This window comes from Sebastes umbrosus, chromosome 20, assembly GCF_015220745.1.
Source record: "Sebastes umbrosus isolate fSebUmb1 chromosome 20, fSebUmb1.pri, whole genome shotgun sequence".
NCBI classification, from domain to species: Eukaryota; Metazoa; Chordata; class Actinopteri; order Perciformes; family Sebastidae; genus Sebastes; species Sebastes umbrosus.
The window spans coordinates 5,769,181-5,789,236 of NC_051288.1; the positions used below are offsets into that span (position 1 = coordinate 5,769,181).

General features: G+C 42.3%; 1 protein-coding gene across 5 annotated transcripts in view; it reads left to right on the forward strand.

The window, feature by feature from the left end:
• Positions 1-283: 283 nt before the first annotated feature.
• The window catches only part of mrtfab (myocardin related transcription factor Ab), a 49,614-nt gene continuing 29,841 nt past the window's right edge, over positions 284-20,056 (forward strand). Inside the window, exons 1-3 of one of the 5 annotated variants that reach the window (XM_037755082.1) lie at positions 284-429; positions 1,106-1,155; positions 6,664-6,853. In XM_037755082.1, coding sequence (XP_037611010.1) covers positions 6,730-6,853 — 124 coding nt within the window. In that variant the 5' untranslated portion in view covers positions 284-429; positions 1,106-1,155; positions 6,664-6,729. Of the gene's footprint in view, positions 430-1,105; positions 1,156-6,663; positions 6,854-10,696; positions 11,000-11,034; positions 11,191-20,056 lie in introns of those variants that run through there. The other 4 variants (XM_037755084.1, XM_037755086.1, XM_037755089.1 and 1 more) reach the window with 4 other exon arrangements.

Genomic DNA, 20,056 nt, shown 5'->3' on the forward strand with positions numbered 1-20,056 from the left:
AGGAAGAAAGATCTAAACTAAAATAATTTTAAAAATACAACAAAAGTTAAACAACAACAAGAAGTACACAAAATATGCAGAAAAATCCCAACCAAACAGTGGAAAACAATCCAATAAAAACAATGAAATACATACCAAAAAAAAAACAGTACAGAAAAAAAGAAAATGTATCTTAACATATCAAAAGATAATTAGACATCATGAATTAAATGTGATGATAATTTCCTTTTAAAACATGTATTTGGGTGTTCCATATGTGCGCACCACTGTGTGTGGAGGTGTAGTGGAGGAAGTGGGTCTCTGCGTCCCGGAGTCCCGGAGCACAGGAGCGTTTTCCGGTTAAACTTTCCTTTGTGAGTCGGAAGTGGCGGTGTCACGCAAAGGCTGTTTATCCTTTCAGACACAACACACAAGTGACGACCATGAAAAGTAAGCGTAAAGACATACGTTAAAGAGATACTGTCGCGGTATTAGCTGGTAAACCCCGTCAGAGAAACGCTGAACTACTAGCTAGGTATGCTAGCGGTTAGTTAGCGGTTAGCGGTTAATGCCTGGCAGACATAGCTAGCATGCTAACGGTAGCTAGTATGCTAACTTGTTTGTGTCTGACTGTCTGTAGTCAACAAGGATGGAGGACAGGGTTTATGTGTAGCCAGCGCCAGTACTAAGGACGTTATTTCGTAGTTGGTAACATTTCACGTTCATTATGTCGTTTGTGTGTGATTTGACACAGTAGCTTCACTTAATCTGGTGTTTATAGACTGTTCAGGTTAACTCCCACCCAGACTAGCTAACACTAGCCTAGCCTGTCTGTGTTTTGGACAGTGACAGCTGGAGAGGCTGCAGCTCCATGACATCTGCGGAGAGGCCTCCTGCAACGTGGATTCGTCTTTAGCCCATATTATCAGTTCTTATTACTCTTTTTAACCCTCTTTTACTTCACAGGGGGCTTTTTTTGCACATGCATGCATCCTGGTTACACTGATGCTGAAACTGCAGCTCAGCATGTTAATCCGCAGAGAAACGTGATGGGCCAGACTATAGAAAGAGATCAGATGTCTGTTATCCTCTGTTGAAGCTTTGCTTTTTTATTTTTCTTCAACAGAACCGTTCTGCTGAAATGGGAAAACGCCCCTTCAAGATTTAGTAATACAGGTAAGCTACAAGCCTAGTTTTCTGACAGGCCAGGTGGGGGAAGCACATCCTTTATCCTGCTGTTGCTGAACTGAAATGATGTGGTAATTCTTGGTAGTAGTTTTTTCCTGTGTCTGGTGGTGAAACAAAGCATGGCTGTCAGGACGTGTGCCTCTCTGTTTACTGTAACTGCTGTGTAATTGTGATACAGGACATATCTGAAAGGCTAGTGTGGGCAGGTAGAGAGGAATGCTGTGTCTGTCTTCAATGCATTGCACCAGAACAGTACACACTGCGTGTTTGAACAGCAGCCCTCCTGTTGGTGAAGAAAGGGATGAAGCAACTGATGTTGCAGTGAGCATCTCTGGAAAGCCATCTATTTGAATTTGATTGATTTGATTTCACCTCAGAGTGCTGAGCCCTGTTAGGCCATATTATTGAGGCATCACTATATACACTGCAGAGATATAAAGCCACACACAGGAGATATGCATCTCAAAGTGATGTGTTACACTGAGGCAGCGATCACATGTTGCCTTGAGCCACTACAAACTTTATCTCGCTGTCAAATCAAGGAAGCTTGCACCGTTATTGAGCAAACAATGAAACCCACTGTAGATGCTACCAATGCATTGTCATCCAGTGTTAGTCAAGGTACTATCTAGTCTTATTTCTCTCCAGAAATGGCTTGCTCCCCAGAAAGAATTTTAGCACACATGTTATTTTCTTCCCTTTCTAAACCTGTTTCTGGGTTTGTTTTTCTCAGTCTCGAGTGGTAAGGCTTGTGACTCCCTTCGCAACACTTGTTTTGGTTGTTGACATCTGCAACATGTGATTTCAAAAAATGTACATGCAAAACTCATCTCTGTGTGCTTTGAGAGTTTGCTCACTGTCATGACAGTACAAAGGTTTTGACTAGAGGCTATCAGGTGAGGGTGGTGAAAGATTTGTAACACTTGTCGAGTGACATTTGTTTTAATATCACCATCATAAGATCTCCTTTATCCCATGCAAAGTCATGCTACGCTCAAATCCATATGACAAATTGACACCTCTCAATAGTTAGGGAAGAACAATTTTGTGACTTAAACAAGCTCACAGGGCAGCACGGCTGAGTATGGATACAACGGCTTCAGGGCTGTTTGATGGCAAGGTAAAACGGTGAAAATATTTCAAATATAGCGTACACTTAAACTGATGTTGTTTTTTTACGTACATTGCTTTGCTTCCGTACGTTAACTCCTGTCTGCTTCTCCACATTGGGGCGTGCTCACCGCCATCTACTGTAGGTAATACACTGATTATGGATAAGTACCACAACCCCATTTCAAAACACCTGAACTATCCCTTTAACATTTGAAAACTTTGGCTTTTTTGTTGAATAACAAAAAGAGCTTTTTAATAAAAACTGCACTAGTATCAAAACAATTCAAATGATACCCTACAGGCCAGGAAAGATTGTCTTAAATGTTTTAAATTTGACATGATAAAACTTGCAGACATCCTGAGGCCTGTACATTTATTGCATCATGTGGTTAGTGTGCCGCTATTCAGACGTGTGTGTGCTGGCTGATTGTGAGAGAGAGAGAAGAGTGACATATCAGACAACACTGCCTCATTGTTTTGAGGCCCGGCGCTGTGCAGTAACGACAGACTCCCCATCAGAACCCCACGGCTCGAAAAACACATATTTGCAGAGAGAGCAAGAGAGAGAGATCAACACACACAACCCGGCAGGCAGGCCTGCCTTTGTAAACAACCATTAGTTATGGGCCGCCCAAGTTACTGGCCCCGTTCAGTCCACAGGGGTGTTTCAGCAAGGAAGATAACCAGTTACACCAGACTTACTCAAGTAAATCTGTCTCATGAAGCAGATGTAAATAACTTTGACCTGGGTCACGATGCATACATGTTCCTCCAGGCTAGTCTAAGCTCAGACAGGTTTGTGTTTAGCCTTCGTTTCACTTCAATTGTGTTACAGATGAACACAATGTTCATCCCCAGCAGTCCCTCATTACTGCTGCTGTACTTTTAACATAATTCTGTGTCAAACTGCATTGCAACACACGTCAAGAGTCAGACACATTTGGTTTAATTTTCATTCATTGTTATCTAAATAGGGCTGAGCGTTAATTCAATATGAAAGGGTATTGAATTTCTTAATAATTATTGCTCAACATGTTTCCTTTCCTCCAAATTAATAACAGGCCTTTCTCACAGAAGACATTTTGACAAGTCACAGTAGGACAAGCTCATAAAATGATGATGGCGGAGTTCCATTTAGCTGCTTCAGTTTCAGGGTAGTGTTATTGTGCGTGCCGGCTCACAGTCACACTGTCATGACTTACTGGGACATTTGAATAGAACAGAGCCATTGTTAATGTTGTTTATAACACCTATGCTTTTCCTGCTTTTACAAGGCAAAATGTCTGCTGTGATTAGGCCCTATTCTGGGAGAGCTATTATGTAAAACTAACAAAATTAGTTATTCAAATTTATGTTTGGCACACATAAAGAGTTTGATCTCACAAACAGTGACTTTTTCAGTGACAGTGGAGCACAGCGTATTGCTTTGAACATCAGTTTATGTATGATTTAGGATACATTTGTCAAATAGCAATATCGGAAGACATTAATATTGTGATAATTAAATGTCTTTAAACATTGTATGGAGGCGGTTATGTATAAACTGTATAAACTGTGTATAAAGTTGGACGACGCGTCTCCACTTCCTCCCACTGCACAAAAGTGAAGCCAGAATATCCCGGATACTGCTGCCATCTTGAGATTTTGACGTCATTTGGAGCCAGAGTCTGCGCAGTAGTGATTGCGGGGGCTGGAGCAGCGGTATCGAGGTCCCGCCCACACACCCGCCCAAGCCAACCACGAGCCGAGCACGGCTGCAGCTTGCTAGAGTGAGCCACTTAGCTGCTATGTTAGCACCAGCTGTCAATCATGACGTCACACCCCCTTCTTATAGCAGCAAATAACTAATTAAAACCAAACTCATCAGGAAAAATCAACACTTGAACACACATCAGCGTGATCAGAACTACCTTAAGTGATAGAAACCATCTTTGCGAAAAATTTATTTGACGTGTACTTTGACTTTTTATTTTGGCCCGTGTCTCATCCGCTAACATGAAAGGGGCAGGATTTATGACCTATACTGCAGCCAGCCACCAGGGGGCAATCCAGATGTTTTGGCTTCACTTTAGAGGAGCTGTCATGTCGTCCATCTTTATATACAGTCTATGGTATAAACCAAGTAGCCTGAGCTAAACTAAATGCTTGCATTTTGCTAAATGCACGTATTGCATGGCAAGAGTCCTTTTCCAAAGTTGTTTAAGTTCCTGTTGGATCTTATCTTAGAAATGTACATTCATGTAGGATACAGAGGGAAATTCCCATTATTTTTAATGGACTTGAGCCCAGAATGACTTGATTACAAGGAGAAGACTGCAACAAACTCAGCTAAGAGTCCGTACTCACTAGTGGTCCATAATGTCCTGCCAAAGGTTCTCTGTGGCTTTGTTTGCATGGCAGTGGTTATGTCATTTACCCCTCAACATTTGTCTTCATGTATGTGTAAAATGTGCTGCTGTGTGAGCATCAACATCTAAACATTCTCTTTAAGGCTTGAGTTAACCTGAACAGTAGACTTTCAACTTTCAACGCAACTTTCACTCACCTCAAACACAGAAACACACACATGGCCATCATTTATAGCTTCCTTTAATGAAATACCTCCAGCCCCGAGAGTAAGTTGTTGCATGGTTTTATGCATGGAAATCGCACTGAGGTTGTTAAGAAGTAAAAAAAAAAAAATCTATAAACAGAGTTCTGCCTTTCTAAAGCAGCGGCCACAGCAACAGTTGTAAAAGCTCAAACATGCAAATTCTTCCCTGATGGCTGATTTAATCCCCTAGCCTACAGCCCTGCTGAGAGACAAACACAGGCAGAGAGGGAAAGAGTGGTGAGACTTGGGAGACTTGTTGTAGCCTGTAAAGTGCCCCAAGTACCGTTTATCTTTATTTTTTATTTCATGGCTTTGCTGAACTCTGATTGGCCAATAAGGACAATCAGATGTCGTAAATTTCCGAATACATGACTCTGTCTACTAATGAAGTGATAAAACAAACCCTTTATGGGAAACTGCATGAAATGAAACAAAGGAGGGGCTAGGTTACCCAACATTACCACATTTTACACTTGAAAGTACAATAATTACCTCTGGGGATGTCATGAAAACTGATACTTGGGCACCAAGTCAATGCCAAAATTCTGAAAACGTGGCTGTACTTGTTTTTCTACAGAATTGTCCCAGGGTCAGGGCTCGACACTAATGATATCCCGTCATCCCAGGGAAAATAGAAAATTTCCCTGATACATTGATGCGACATTGTGAACAACAAACCTGTGCTAACAGCGAACTTTATTAGCCGGTGGGAAGCACAGTCCTGCTCGGCTAAATAACGGAGTACAGAGGTTGCATTGAGTTACATTATGATACGGTCATATTCAGTAGAAATAGTTGGCCTTTTGGGCGAAAGTAAATTATAACATTATCATCATGTGTCCAAATGTAATCATATAAAATATATTTTTTGACGAGAAACTTGAGGTTGCTCATCAGGGATTAATAATACATTCGCAAAAAACAGTATGCAAACGGTAATAAAGGAGTGTATGTTGAAGTACATGGGATTTATTGTTTTGTTTTTGTTTTTTACTGTGGTAACGAATTGTGGAATTTCACTGGTTTTGGTATTGACTACTACATTTTTGGTATTGTGACATCCAGTGGTGTAGTGGTTGTTGATGAGGTGGGTGTACTACTAGGTAGATGGGTAGGTTATGGCAGGTTACCGAGGAGGATGTGGGTATACACTCCTATATGTTCCAATGGCTTTTTGGTTGATAAGTGGGTATACTGTAAACCACCAAAACAAGAGGTGGGTATACCCTGTATACCCATGTATACCCTCCAGTACACCACTGGTGACATCCCTATATACCTCCACAAAGTACAACTGACTCATATGTGGTGGTGCCACATTGCTCAACTCAAGCTAGCAGTAAAAGCTTATTTTTATTTACTTCCATCTATGTATTTCATTCCTGTGAAGTGGCAAATGTCTCAAAAGTCACAATGAAAATACCATAGGATGTCTGTAAAATGATATTGAATGTGATGCTGTGGTGACCTGATGTTTGCTATTTTGCATCTAAGGCAAATATTAGCCCGCATGCTTATGTGCTCAGTAGCTAGATCATAAGCTGCTTACCTTTCAGATAATAAAATGCCAACTCTGCATCAGTACTGAAGTTTTTCTAGCGCCTATTAAATGCTGCACGGTTGTTCTAAATTAGATATTGAAATCCAAATCCAAAGGACAGAGAACCAGGGAAGTATTACTGATTGCACCTTTAGATTAATAATTCCAGTTTATTCTAGGTAGTTTTTGTCTTTAAGATCACACTTTTGATGAGTCACTAAACTATCAATGTCCTATTTTTTTGCTACAGGTCTTCTCCGTCACCCTGGCAACGCTACACCCACAGAAAGGGGAGGGGCCAAGTCCTGGTAGCATCATGGAAGTCGCTGGGACGCCAGGCCTGGCCCTGAGCCCTCAGAGCGAGGCAGTGACCTCCGAGCTCCAGGAGCTGTCCCTTCATCCTGGACTCATCCCGCGACCTCTGCAGGAGAGGAAGAACGGTGAGACTGTGGCGCATGCACACGTTTTGTTCTTCACATTACCACTTGCACTTAAATCCGACATTTTGGTGTTTGATTTTGGATGAGAAGCCGTCGCAGTCATCTTGGCTCACTTTTTGCTGCAGAATAGCTCAACCATCTATCTGTCCAGCGTTGTGATGAGCAAACAAATAGTGCAAGCACACATTGCAAGTAAAATGCAAATGCTACTGTTCTTTTCACAAGTGTTGGTAAGAGTTGTATAAAGCGCTGTACGGTGCTTCCGAAATAATCGCTTTGCATTTTTTTACCTTTTGCCCATTCTCTTTTTTGGATGTTTACATTTACTATTATGTACTATTTCTCAACGATATGAACAGAGGATGAATTAATGTTGTATTTATAGATTTTTTTCCTGGCTATAGGGCCAGTTTTCCTCTGAAGTGCAGGGTGAACGTACAGGAAACACTGCCATCACTCTGCCGACCTCGTGGGCTTCTTGCTCCCAGCCCAAGTGAATATTTTGGCATATTACTACTCATCCTTCACAGAGGTGGCTTATATCCAACATATGTTCCTCCAAGCTAAAAACGTAGCATGGGGAAGATGTTACATCAGTTGAGGCTGAGTAGAAAGTGGAAAAAACATTTATCTGCGAGGCAGAAGTTAAATGTCAGATGTGTCTGTACGTCTTGTTCATTTGTCTGTGGAGGGTGTTCAAGAAAGTTTTAGAAGGTGTTGTGAATGTGTGTGTGTGTGTGTCCGTGTACGAGGCTGTGTGCAGTGAAGTCTCCAGAAAAGAAGGGAGTGAAGAAGCTGCTGTTCCTAATTGACTTGCTCCTCTGCTCTGACCTCTTGTTACAGTAGATTAGAGTGTGCTGCACGTTTCATGTGTGGATTTAAGACTTCGTAGGCCTTTTTTGTGTATGGAGTTAGCTTAGAGCTTAGAGCGCTTGGCTCTCTGTGCAGCTGCTTCCTTTGGTTTGAACTATGGTAGAAAAGTTGACTTTGCTCCATTTATGTGATTCGGAGCTCATAAATCAAAGTCACAAGCACTCAGAGGTTTTTATTTGGACGGTGTTGTTAATATGTCTGACGTGAGCTTTTGTTGACAGGGGTTTAAATGAATCTGAATCAAGTCTTTGCAATGCTTTTTCATACTGAATGACTTTTCTCCAAGAAACCTATGAGCACATCAAGCTCATACGATTTAAAGCGGTGCTTTTGTGTGATTCTTTGTAGAGAAACTCAGTTTTCCAGATCTGTCAATTAAATCAACTAATTGATTAGTCGACAAAATAGTGTTAGTCAACTAAGAATTTCTTTAGTCGAGGACAGCCCTGCATTTTTCACAATTAAAACAACCGTACAGTAGCAGTTAGACCTTGGTTCATGTTTTTTTTCAAGCACCAGCAACTTCCGGCCTGCAGATGTGAATATCTCTCTCCTTTTTATACCCATAAAACCTGTATCGAGGTTGTTTCCTGTTGTCGGTTCTGATTACGTCATTACACCTAAAAAAAACACACCACAACTGGGTTGGTAAACGATCAAGACAAGCACTTTCAGTTGATTTGGTGCAGCTACAGTATGTAGTGCCAGGTGAGATCAAATAGTAAGATAGGTGATACCAAGTTCTACTAAACTGGTGGGAAAGCACCCTCAGTTTTGAGACAAAAGGCATATTATTGCACGCACATAAAAGTAGGTGCACTTTGGCCTGAACTATTAAACGTCTTCAATAAAAGTTGGACAAAGTTAGTTAGATAAACAGAGATATCAGAGCATTGTCAGACCTGGGATCGTGTAACTGTGACTTACACACATATACGCCGCACCTTGCATTATCAGAAGTGTCGGCCACATTGGCCATTGTTTCTAGCTGGGCGTTGGCCACACGGTTTTGTGGAGACGCAGTATGTTGACCTGCTGTTGATTTGTCAGGAAAGGAAGGTTAGGCAAGGTTGGACCAGTAAATGATTTACCATCTTTAAGGGCTCTAACAGTGGCAGAGAATAATACACAATAACACAAGAAAAAGAAGTTGAGGCACAGCGCAGATAGCTTTAAATGGTGGGTGCATTATTTTGAGTTTTTTGAGGTTTTTATATCATTCTGTAGCTTTCCAGTGGTGCTCCATATGTTTTCAAAACCGAACATTCAAATTTTGGTGAAAGTATTTAAGTTTTAACGTCAAAACGCTATTTTCCCAAGCCCTTCTAAAATCTTTTTCCCACATGACCTGACGTAGGTTTCTGCATGATGACGCTGCAACATTTACAGTAGATATACAATCTCATATGAATTAACATTACATACTGTAGATGGCGGTCGGCATGCTTCCTGTTTGGAGAAGCAGACAGGAGTACCGGCACGGAAGCTGAGCAGTGTGCTGCTGTGTGGACGCCACGCTAGCTCGGATCCGAAAGTCACACAGTAACAAGAACTAACTAGCTGATCGATGCAGCGTCAGATCAGCAACTCCCGTGTTCTGTGAGGTAAAATTACTGTTTTTGTGAATGGGGTCTGGTAGCATTGAAGACCGTGATATAACAGCTTCAGTTCCCCGTTGGAAAGGGCTGTCTGATGGCGAGGATGTGTATACTTAAACTGATATAGATTTTTTTTTAGGTGGCTACGTTTTTCTGTTGCTCCCGTCCACAGCCGCCATCAGACAGCCCTTTCGGGGAAAAAACTGAAGCCCCTATATAACTCCCTTCAAAGCCACCAAACTACATTCACAAAAGCAGTAATTTTACCTCGCAGAACTCAGCAGTATACATACATACCTACGTCACTGCTTTTGGCTAACGGCTGAGTGGGCGTTTCCACTTGAAAAAACGGAGCAGATGGACCCGCCCTTTAACCGCGGACTGCAAGGGAATGGATAAAAACACAAGACTTTATTTACGTTACATGAACAATATTTCAAGTGATGTTTACATCATTTAAGAATTGTGGTCATGTTCCCGTAACTGCATGTCACAAGACCATGTTTACCTCACAGAAGCACACAAAGGCACAGACTCTCTCACACGGCCTGAGGCCACCACTCCCAAATTTAAACAACCCTTGCCCTTGTTGGCCTACACGTTTCATTCTGCTAGCGAGAAGCAGACATGTCGCTGCAGGCACTTCTGCAGCTGATCTCTTAACATGGAGATGCTTTCAGAGCGCTGAATGCAGAGATGCGTTGCATGTGACTGCACGTTCATTTCTGTATGCATGCATTTGTACCAGTGGAAGAGAATGGCATGCCCGCATAGTGAAGCTTATCAAAGCTTTATCTCTGACATCCAGGTTATGCAATGTGTTTACCGCACAAGGTTCCTTCCTCAGTCACGGACGTGTGTGTGTGTGTGTGTGTATATACTGTATATATAGAGAGACATGTTTTTCAGGATGAGGATCAGAGACAGATGTTTCGGCCCATATGCACTAGTGTGCATTAGTGTGTGTGTGTGTGTGTGTGTGTGTGTGTGTGTGTGTGTGTGTGTGTGTGTGTGTGTGTGTGTGAGAGAGTCAGCTTTGATTCAAGACATAAAAGGCTGACATAACAGAAAATGGCCTTAAAAGCAATTTACATCATGTCTTCCCATCGCAAACTTGCCTCTGGATTGTTCCACAGCAAACCAAAGCGATCATGCTATGATATATGTGACTGAGAATGAGATCATTCAAAACTTTGAGGTGGAGGAGCAAGTGTGGGAGTGTGGGCCGCCGCAGCAGCAGCAGCAGAAGAAGAAGAAAAAGAAGGAGGAAGGGGGAGGTCATGTCTGAAATGGCAGTATTGCATAACTTCTCAGAGAGGGAACAGAAGGAAAGCGAGGGGAAATGGGAAAGGAGGCAGTGTGTTACTTGTACATGAGGAGGTTAGGCTTGGCACCAGCTTGGTTTTTGTTCTTTTCCAATTATTACTTCTAAACTAAACTGGCTGTGAGAGTGCAGAGAAAGTTTTTTTTTGGGAGCAGGAGTAAAACAAAGGTGTTGCCACGGGAGAGATCGGAAACCTTTTGGGTGGACCTTGTTGTTAACAGAGGAGCAAAAAGGGGCAGACACTCAGACCTGCACACGCCCTCTCCGTCGAGGCGTGCACACACTTGTAGGCAGACAGTCCAGAGTAAGGGAATGTGAGGTGCACTGCTACATGTGGAGTACCAGCTGCCGGTGAGAGGAAAACGTGTTTTAATGTCGCTTTTTTTGTTCTCTTGCTGGACTTCTCTTTTCAGCCTTCTACCAGCTTCAGTTTTTTTCACACTGTTCATTGTGCTTGTGTCAGGAGTTATGAATCTCTAGTCTTGCCGGGAGGGTGAGGCTTCCCTACAGCATGGTGCAGAGGGATATAACTATCACGACAGGTAAAGTTCATTTGCTGTCTTCTGCTTTCGTTTCTGTAAAAAAGTGATGACAATGACTGAAAGTTACTTGTGAAGTCTGCCTGAAGTTAAGCTTTGCTTACTACTGTGCAGGTGTGGTGTGAGTGCTTGCATGTAGCAGTAATTGTTAGGTGTATTGACACTGCACTCTCAAGTATGCTGTATTTGTTTGTATGAGAACGGCTGCTCTGCATTGACAGCTGCAAAAATGTTCGTACTAACTTTAAACATTCTTTACCGTAGACACGTACCATTACTGTCGACCAAACATGAGAGTAAAGTAGTAATATAGTGATAGTATATAGGGCTGGAATCTGATAATCTTTATCAATATTATTTATTATTTTATAATACTTATTTAATGAGGTGTAAAAGGAAAAATTCTATTAAAAGAAGAAATAAACTGCAAACATCCAGATTTTACCAAATCCGTTAATGATGTGGAGCCTGTACATCGTAAAATCAGTTATTTTAAAAGTCCGTGTTAGTGGCAACTTGACTATACAGTATGTACTAGTATGTAAATGTAGGTTTCAGGGTTTTACCTCAGAGGGTCCCCAGAACAAAAGGGACCAGGCGGGGCTTTTAGGGCAGGTTTGTGGGGAACACTCCTGAGGCAAATTGGTCAGATGAGGGTGTTGAGCAGGACAAATAGGTGTGGTTGATGATTATAGCTTTGCTCAGTGGTGCTCAGAAAGTGACACCCCCAACTGTCCAGCCAAGGCACCACTGAGGAGTCCATGAGGACTGACTGCAGGCCAGGAGGATCCAGACAGGGCTGAGGGAGGAGGAGGAACAGGGAGCACAGCCCGGGGCTCACTGATGGAGACTGGAGCTGGGGTGGGAGGGACGTTGGATTAAAGGCGTCACAGACTCTGCTCCAGGTTGAAGTGGAAGTGACCCACTCATTTCAGTCAGAACAGATTGTTCCAGATCATGACACGGGACTACGGCCACTACTACAGAGACTAGAGAGTGGATTGTGAATGATAAATGTAAGGAGAAAGTGTTTTATGTGTGCCAGCACTGTCAGTGATTTTTAATCATGTGGCGTGAGAGTCTGCAAGTTTTTGTTCCAACTTCCAACCAAACACTACAGCAGCTGATTTCACTGATTATTGCACCTACAGTACAAACTGTGAGAGGGACTAATCAAGGAAATCGGCTGCTGTAGTGTGTGGTGTGCATTGAAAACCTGCAGAAACACTGGCAAGTTAGAATGGTGCAGACTAGGGATGTGACCGTGAGGAAATTTTCCTACCGGTTAATAAACTCGTGACAACACCGGTGTTACTGATTACACCGCACATTCTGCAAGACAAGATGACGGTCAATATCTGCAAATCGCTTACTTTGATCTTTAACGTCGGATGGCTGTGTGTCTGGCCTCTCCGGTCCAGCTTTCACCGCGGGGCCGCAGGTTTCCACCTGGCGCCACTGCGCCACACACACCGGCTCTGTGGCCGCTCCGTCCTCAGCACGGCGATGGCCTCATTAACGTTATGGTTCCCTTATAGCATTGGGTTTAAATCCGAAGTATTGCCAAATAGGCGCTTTTGCTTTTCACTTTAACAACCAAATCCTCCGCCATCGTCCAGTGTGTGTAATCTGACTCCTGCTACTCTGTGCTGAGAGTCCGTGTGGTTCAGACACTTTCACATTCAGTTTGTAGCGTTCGTCGTCCGACTATGTATTAATAACATGCCGCTGATATGCCAAAATCAACTAAATGGGTTTTATTTCTATAAAAAAAAAGGAAAACAGCGGTGGGCAAGTAATGTAATCGGTGTGTGCCTGGCCACCGTGTAACACCGTGTAACACCGTGTAACACCGACTACCGAAGCAAAGCCTAGTCCAGACTGTGAACATGAGATCCTGACTGTGATTTTTATTGGCTAGAAATATGAACAGGGACTGGGATTTAGACTGTGTAGCTAAATGTTGGTGGTGAGGAGCTTGTAGACAAGTTAAATGTGGGATTTGGCCGACTACTTCACCCAGACTTGTAAACATAAAGAGATAAAGATCACGTCCCTCTTCGTCCCCACCCTTTGCATAATGACAATAGATGGGCAGTAGCCATGTTGTGTCATTAGTGCTCGACAGGAGACAGAAATGATCAGTTTTCCATCAGAAATTAAAAAGTAATCTGACTCCACAGAGACATACAATTTGCTGCTGGGCGGTATTTATAAGATACGATAGCAAGATATATAGCCTGGCCGAGGCTAGCCTAGCCCCGCAGTGATTCAGGGAGGCTGATGGTGCTGTTATGTAACAGATTGGGAGGCTGCCAGCAGCAGAGGCCCAACAGCACTCTGTCAGGCTGAGAGTAGGAGGGGAGACGAGAGAGGGAAGAAGGAGATAGAGAGACTGATAGATGGCAAGAAAGATGAGGAATACACAAGGAAGGAAGGAGACAGAACGAGGAAATATAAGAACATAAAAAAGTACTGTAGGACATAGGGAGGGAAGGAAGGGGGAGTTGTGTTTCAATCTATTCCAAACGCAGCAGCTGCAGCAAACACAGTCCAGCTGCATGAGGTCTCTTCGCCTCTCTGACTCTGTCACGGCATTAGATAATCTCCTTATTCCCAAGACAATCAATGTTGTAATGACAGCAGCGTGTTTTTGACCCATGGTAATTCTAGTTTGAGTACATGCATCATTGATTGAATTGGAACGTGTACTTTATGACAAGTGGATGTCTGCGTGTTGGAGCATATTAAACAACTTTCCAGTAACATTATGACACAGGCTGAGTCTAAACAACAGGAGAGAAAATGACGTAGTTTTTTGGTGAATGTAAACAGCTTTCAGTCTAATAAACATACATATTTATGCAACTGAGGCAAGTTTTGCGAGAGGCTTAAATCTTAAACGTGTCCAGCGCTTCCACACACACACACACCCACAGGCTACCCATGACTCACCAGTACACACAAAAACTTCACAACTCATGTCACTGCAGAGACCTGGACATGCACTTACAGGCTTTAGGTAGCCTTCCATTTTTTTTTTCCAGTGCATCCTGACAGCACGGTATTTCAACAAGCACTAACACACTTGCATGTTTTGATTTACAATCCAGTAAATTCCTGTTAGATAATGAGAAGTGAGGCAGCCTCACTCAGATCTGTAGCCTACAGCTAAAGAAAAAGGGCTTTATCAGCTCCGTAGGTCTGCTCGTAGCAACAGGAGCATGGTGCCTGCACCACCCACAGGTACAAGCCCACTCATGTAGCTCAGTGATCTTTAAAGACACACACGCACACATCTTATAATATGCAAACTCGCGACAGTCTTTAAACATGCAGCATGGAGCAGCTGAGCATGCAAACGCACATTTTCTCCACTCTGGCTTCCACAGATGTCACGCTACATACATGTCTAGGTCTGTAAATGCCTGTATACTCCTTTTTATAAATGCACCATGTTGTGGTGGGTCGCATAGCTGCAGCACAGACTCACATATGCACATTTATAATCAGTGTTCAGTGGAAATTCCTGCAGCATCTTGTGCAGACAACATGCTACAACATGATGTTTTTAAAATCACAGCAGTAGTCTTGTATTGCATTGTGTTGTTATAGCTTGTTTCTGAAGGGGATAATGAAAAAGAGACGGATTTACTTACTACTTTTTGCAATTTTTTTAAGGTTTTATCTTTCTGTAGCTTCCCAGTGGTGTTCCTTATGTCTTCAAATCCGACATTCAAATTTTGGTGCAAGTACAGTATGTATGTTTTAAGCGTCAAAATGCTATTTTCCCAAGCCCTTCTAAAAACGTTTTCCCAATTGACCTGCAGGATGATGCTACTACATGTACAGTATATAAACATCCTTATAGTTATATGATGGTCATCATGCTCTCAGTTTGCAGAAGCTGACAGGAGTACCAGCACGGAAGCTAAGCAATGTACTGCTGTAGACGCCACACTAGTGCGGATCCAAAAGTCACACAATAACACACAAACTAACTGATCGATGCAGCGGTAGACCAGCCACTCCCGCGTTCTACGAGGTAAAATAACTGTTTTTGTGAATGTAGTCTGGTGGCTTTGAAAAGAGCATAGATAGCGGCTTCAGATCCCCGTCAGAAAGGGCTGTCTGATGTTGAGGTAAAGTGGTGAAAATATTCTAAATATAACATACACTTAAACTGATGTTATTTTTTTTTTTTTACTTTACTTTACTTCGCGGGTTTCAGAGTCGTAGTCATGTACACACACACACACACACACACACACACACACAGTTCAAAGTTCCTGGAATCACAGCAGGTACAAACCAGGTGCTGCGGGAACGCTCAAACACACAAACAGAAGACATGTATCCTCTAGTTGGTTTACTCTGTGCCCTGTCTTCAACTTAACGTGCTCCGGTGTTTCTGAATAATAGAACAAGCCATTAGCCTGTGACTCACCTGCTAACGGCAAGTAAGGCGCACTTAACATTACAGCTGATGAATGTAGCAGAGGTCACTGTGAGCTTGTTGTGTCGATATATAGTGACTCAGACGCCGAGCCATGTGCAGAGGGAAATTCAGTTTTGATGACAGCATGAGGTGGAAGCAATGCGGTGCTGTAGGTTTTCAAGACGTGCTTTATTTGGGCTACGTGTGAAACGTATTTAAGGATTCATTCATATTTCAGGATTTGACAAGATCATGAGTAAAATAATGTTTGATGTCCAAGTAAGTGTGGGAATCCAGCCGTCTTTCTCGCCGGAAAACTTTGTTGATAACAGTACTAGATAGCATCAACAGTGTCACCAGAGGGCTCGGCTCCTGCCTCATCAGTTTGTCACTCTCATACTCTGAGAGCATGGTCGCCAGTGTGTGCCCGCTGTCAGACCAGACCAAAGAACACAGCTGTTTGTGCTTGGATTGAAACGGTCATCAGAGACTCGTCATTGTCATTCGAGACCACTTCATTCTCATGTTCACATACTCTTTCCAATGTGTTTTGAATCGGTCTGTGCTGTGCCTTTGTTTTTAAGCTTCAGTAATGTGGTAGCTCGGTAAAAACAAGCCAACTTTTATGAATGTGGTTACTGCGAGGGAAGTCTATCGCGAAGATCGGATAAGGTTTATCAGTCAGATGCATCAGAAAGTGAAAGACAGGGATTTTTATCAGCAATAAACCAGATCTGCACATGACAAACCATGAGTTGTCTCAGAGGTGGAGGTATGTACAATACCTTGGAAATATTAGTTTTGAGTAGATTTCTGTAAATGGAGGGAAGCGGTGAACATAACAATGTGTCAGAATGCCTTTTTTTAACCTTTTTCTTTCTTTCTGTGACATGTTGTCTCATATGCACGTCATTTAGCGTCAGCGTCAGCGTCTCACTTAAACGCTCAGATAAAATAGAAACCTGTGCCCCCATTAAAGGTCGGCGTCTAATAAAAACCTTGTAATTTCGGTCACTGCAGCAAATTAACAGCCAGGCTTATCTTAGATGTTATATACAGAAACAGAAAGAGGAGAGGAGGGGAAGGCAGGAAGAAGACGCCTAGAAAACCTGAAGGAAAACAACAACAAGAACACACACATACAGTATCAGAGAGACTCCCTCATATCCAGGCCAGAAAACCCCTCTCTGTCTGCACGCTGTACACATGCTCTCACCCTCACTTTGACTTTATTTGTCTTTTCTCTCTGTTGCGGTAATTGGCTTCGGCCGGCTTTTTTTTTTTTTTTTTGCAGCCAGTCTGCCTAGGAGTCTGTTGTTGTTGTAGGACTGAAATGGAAAACCAGTCGTAAAGAAGAAAAGAAAGCAGTGTTTCCTCTCTGAGTGGGGCAGGGGGTAAAAGGGGTCTGTTACAGTAAAAATGATTTTCAGATGTTTGGGTTATGTAACGGTCTGTTCCAAAGCCGTCACCACTGGACAGGGAACACCCCTCTCCGGCTCTGTTTTTCTTCTCTCTCAGCTCTGAAAATCTCCTTTGCTGAACACGACCTCCCCCTCCCCTTCTCCTCCTCCTCCTCCATCCCTCCTTCAGTCCTTTCTGGTTTACTGGAAGGTTAATGTTACCAGATGCAAACAGCTGCCAGCTGGTCTATGCCTCTCCTTTCATTCGGCACTTGTGCTCTTATAGACGCTTCTCTCTCCTTCAACAGTTTACAATAAGACCATAGTTGGACTGCTTTTTATTGACAAGGTGTGACACGGTGACGGGGTGCTACAGCAGACTGGTCAACAAAGAACCTTTGACCATGTAGAAAGCACTCTTATTACTTTACTCAGTACCTTTTTTCTTTACTCCCAACAACATGTACCAGTGTTCATATGGCTTTAATTTCCTATAGTGCTCTGGGTGTGTTCTATCTGGATGTGCTGAAGGCTCCGTTTTTATTGATGTGCTTGTTTTAACCCATTTGTGCCCACAAGTGATTTTTTTTTTTTAATTTCCTTTGGTGGAAGTGTTCTCTGGGCTTACCTAAGCACAAATGTGAAGACATTTTCAAAATGAGTTAAACCATTTGGCTGAAAAGGGAGTTTTTCTCATTAAACTATATTTAGTATTTGGGCACATGGGACTACTGTTTTTGACTCCATTATATTTAAGGAAAAAACCATTTGTCCCATGTGTCCAAATACTAGATATAGTATAAGATAATGGCTGTATCTCAGAAACTACAAGGAGCACAATCAAGTATTTGGTGCCTATGAACTCATAACAAGTTGAATATCAAAGATATGCACACACATGAATTTAAAATAAACATATTTCGTATGGAAATTCTTTAATAAAGTAAGGATGCACCAATCCAACTTTTTCCGTCCCAATACCGATAGCGATACCTGGGCTTTGGGTATTGCCAATACCAAGTAACGATCCGATACTAGTGTTTAATTAATAAGCTGTATGCCTCACTGTGTTGAAGTGACTAGAATATAAATCTTACACAAGCAACTTGGTAAAAAGTCATGCGATTCAATATATTGCGATACAGTAAGCAAGGTGACGTATTGTGATTTTTTTTTTTTTTTTTTAAATCTAATTTTAGGAAAACTGTCATAGTATAAAGAACACACCATATGCATACAATTTGAGTAAAAAAAAAAATTTTTTATGCAATCAGAACATTGGGATTTGCATTTATCACAGTAATTGTAACATCCAACATCATAGTACTATTTTGAGAGGGCACATCTCTTTGCAAATGAAATAAATTATTAACTGAGTTAATCTTTGCATGTTAACTATTAATTAAAAATTGATACTGTATCACAAAACTCACACCCCTAGTGACAATTCTTTCTAGAAGATATGGTAGTAGTTAATAAATCTGCACATTGCAAAACAGAACTCTGCCTTTGAAGCAGCTAGACATTGTAGTAGTGTATTGTTTGTTAACTATGACAGTGGAAAAGAGATTCAACATGATTCCTCATGGGAACTAAACTAAAGTGCAGCATTGGGTCAGTTAAGGATTATACATCTGATATCCCAGAAGGACTTGTACAACTGCTTCATCTGCAGATGCATGCAGAGTCGGCTTACAATTTTCTGGGGGTGAGTTTACCTCTTCCAGTACAAGCACAGAGTGAGTAGAGTACAGTAAGTGATTAAGTGCAGGTTTGCTATAGCACCGCTCCACATTATTTCCCTCTGATTACACACATGCAGCTACCAGCCTCCTCAGTGTGAGCGCCTTGGTTCAGTTATCATTTAACTACATTCCTCAGGCTGTGTCTCTGTGCAGTTCAGTGGATCAACACTAAGAAGTCACGGGCCTGATGTCAGTGTTGAGTCACAGCCAAATGCAAACAGTGCTGGTAAATTCCGCAGAAGAGCGGGTGGGGGTGGAGGGGGGAACCAGGAAGTGAAGGAAAAAAACACCTTCTGTTTTCCCTGCTGGAATGTTAATGTGTCTGTGTCTGACCCGTGGTAGACTGGTGCATGGCCTGGTTGGTTTTATCGGCAGATCAGGGTTTTTGTTTGGTTCATCTTTTTGGTGCATGCTTTATCTTCAGCTGTGTTCTTGGTAAACTCTCTTTTGACTAGAAGGTTAGGACATTCTGGGAAAATACAAGTGAGGAGGAATATCACTGCTTGATGTAGTGCCAATATGTAACCCAAATTTCTGTGCAGATCACAAAACAATACCTGAATCCGGTTTGCCTGATCTTGTTTGTTAATGATGATCAGGGGAGGTTTGCGGAAACTACTAATCGTTGTGGGAAGGTTAATGGAATGTGGTGTGGTAATTGTTTTGGGCAGGTCCTGCTGAAGGAGGGTCATGATGTTCCACGACCAGGGTAGAAAATAATAATAAAAGAAACAAAACATTTAGGCTGTAGTCCCTTTATCCACTCAACTTCAGCCATCTTTTGAAGATAAAAAAGCATCACTTGGAGGTCATGTTTTAGCAGCTGCTTGGCTGTTTAATTGTGGGGCTGATGTTTGGGATGCCATACACTGCCTGGAAGCTGTGAGGGAGTTTTCCATTCATTTACACGTCAACACAGGAAGTCTTGGAGTCGCTATTGCGGCAAGACCTTCATACAGTAATGATATCCTGTCTAGATGCCCAAAAAGCAGTGTTTTCTTTTTGTTTAATTCCCAGAAATGTTTCTCAGTGACCGATAAAGAAAGCCCCAGATAAGGATGTCCAAGGCCAAATATTAGCCTCACTGGAATGTTCCCAAAGCCACAACTGTGACAGCTAATTTCTCTTGCTAAAGGTTAACATCACGGCCCAATGTAATAGTTGTGACTAGAATACTTTACATAAACAGCAAGCAAAAGCATCGTATAGTAGTAGTACATTTTAAATACTGGTAATACTCCTGGAAATCAGGCCCGTCACACTTAATATTTCATAGTCTTTGTGCT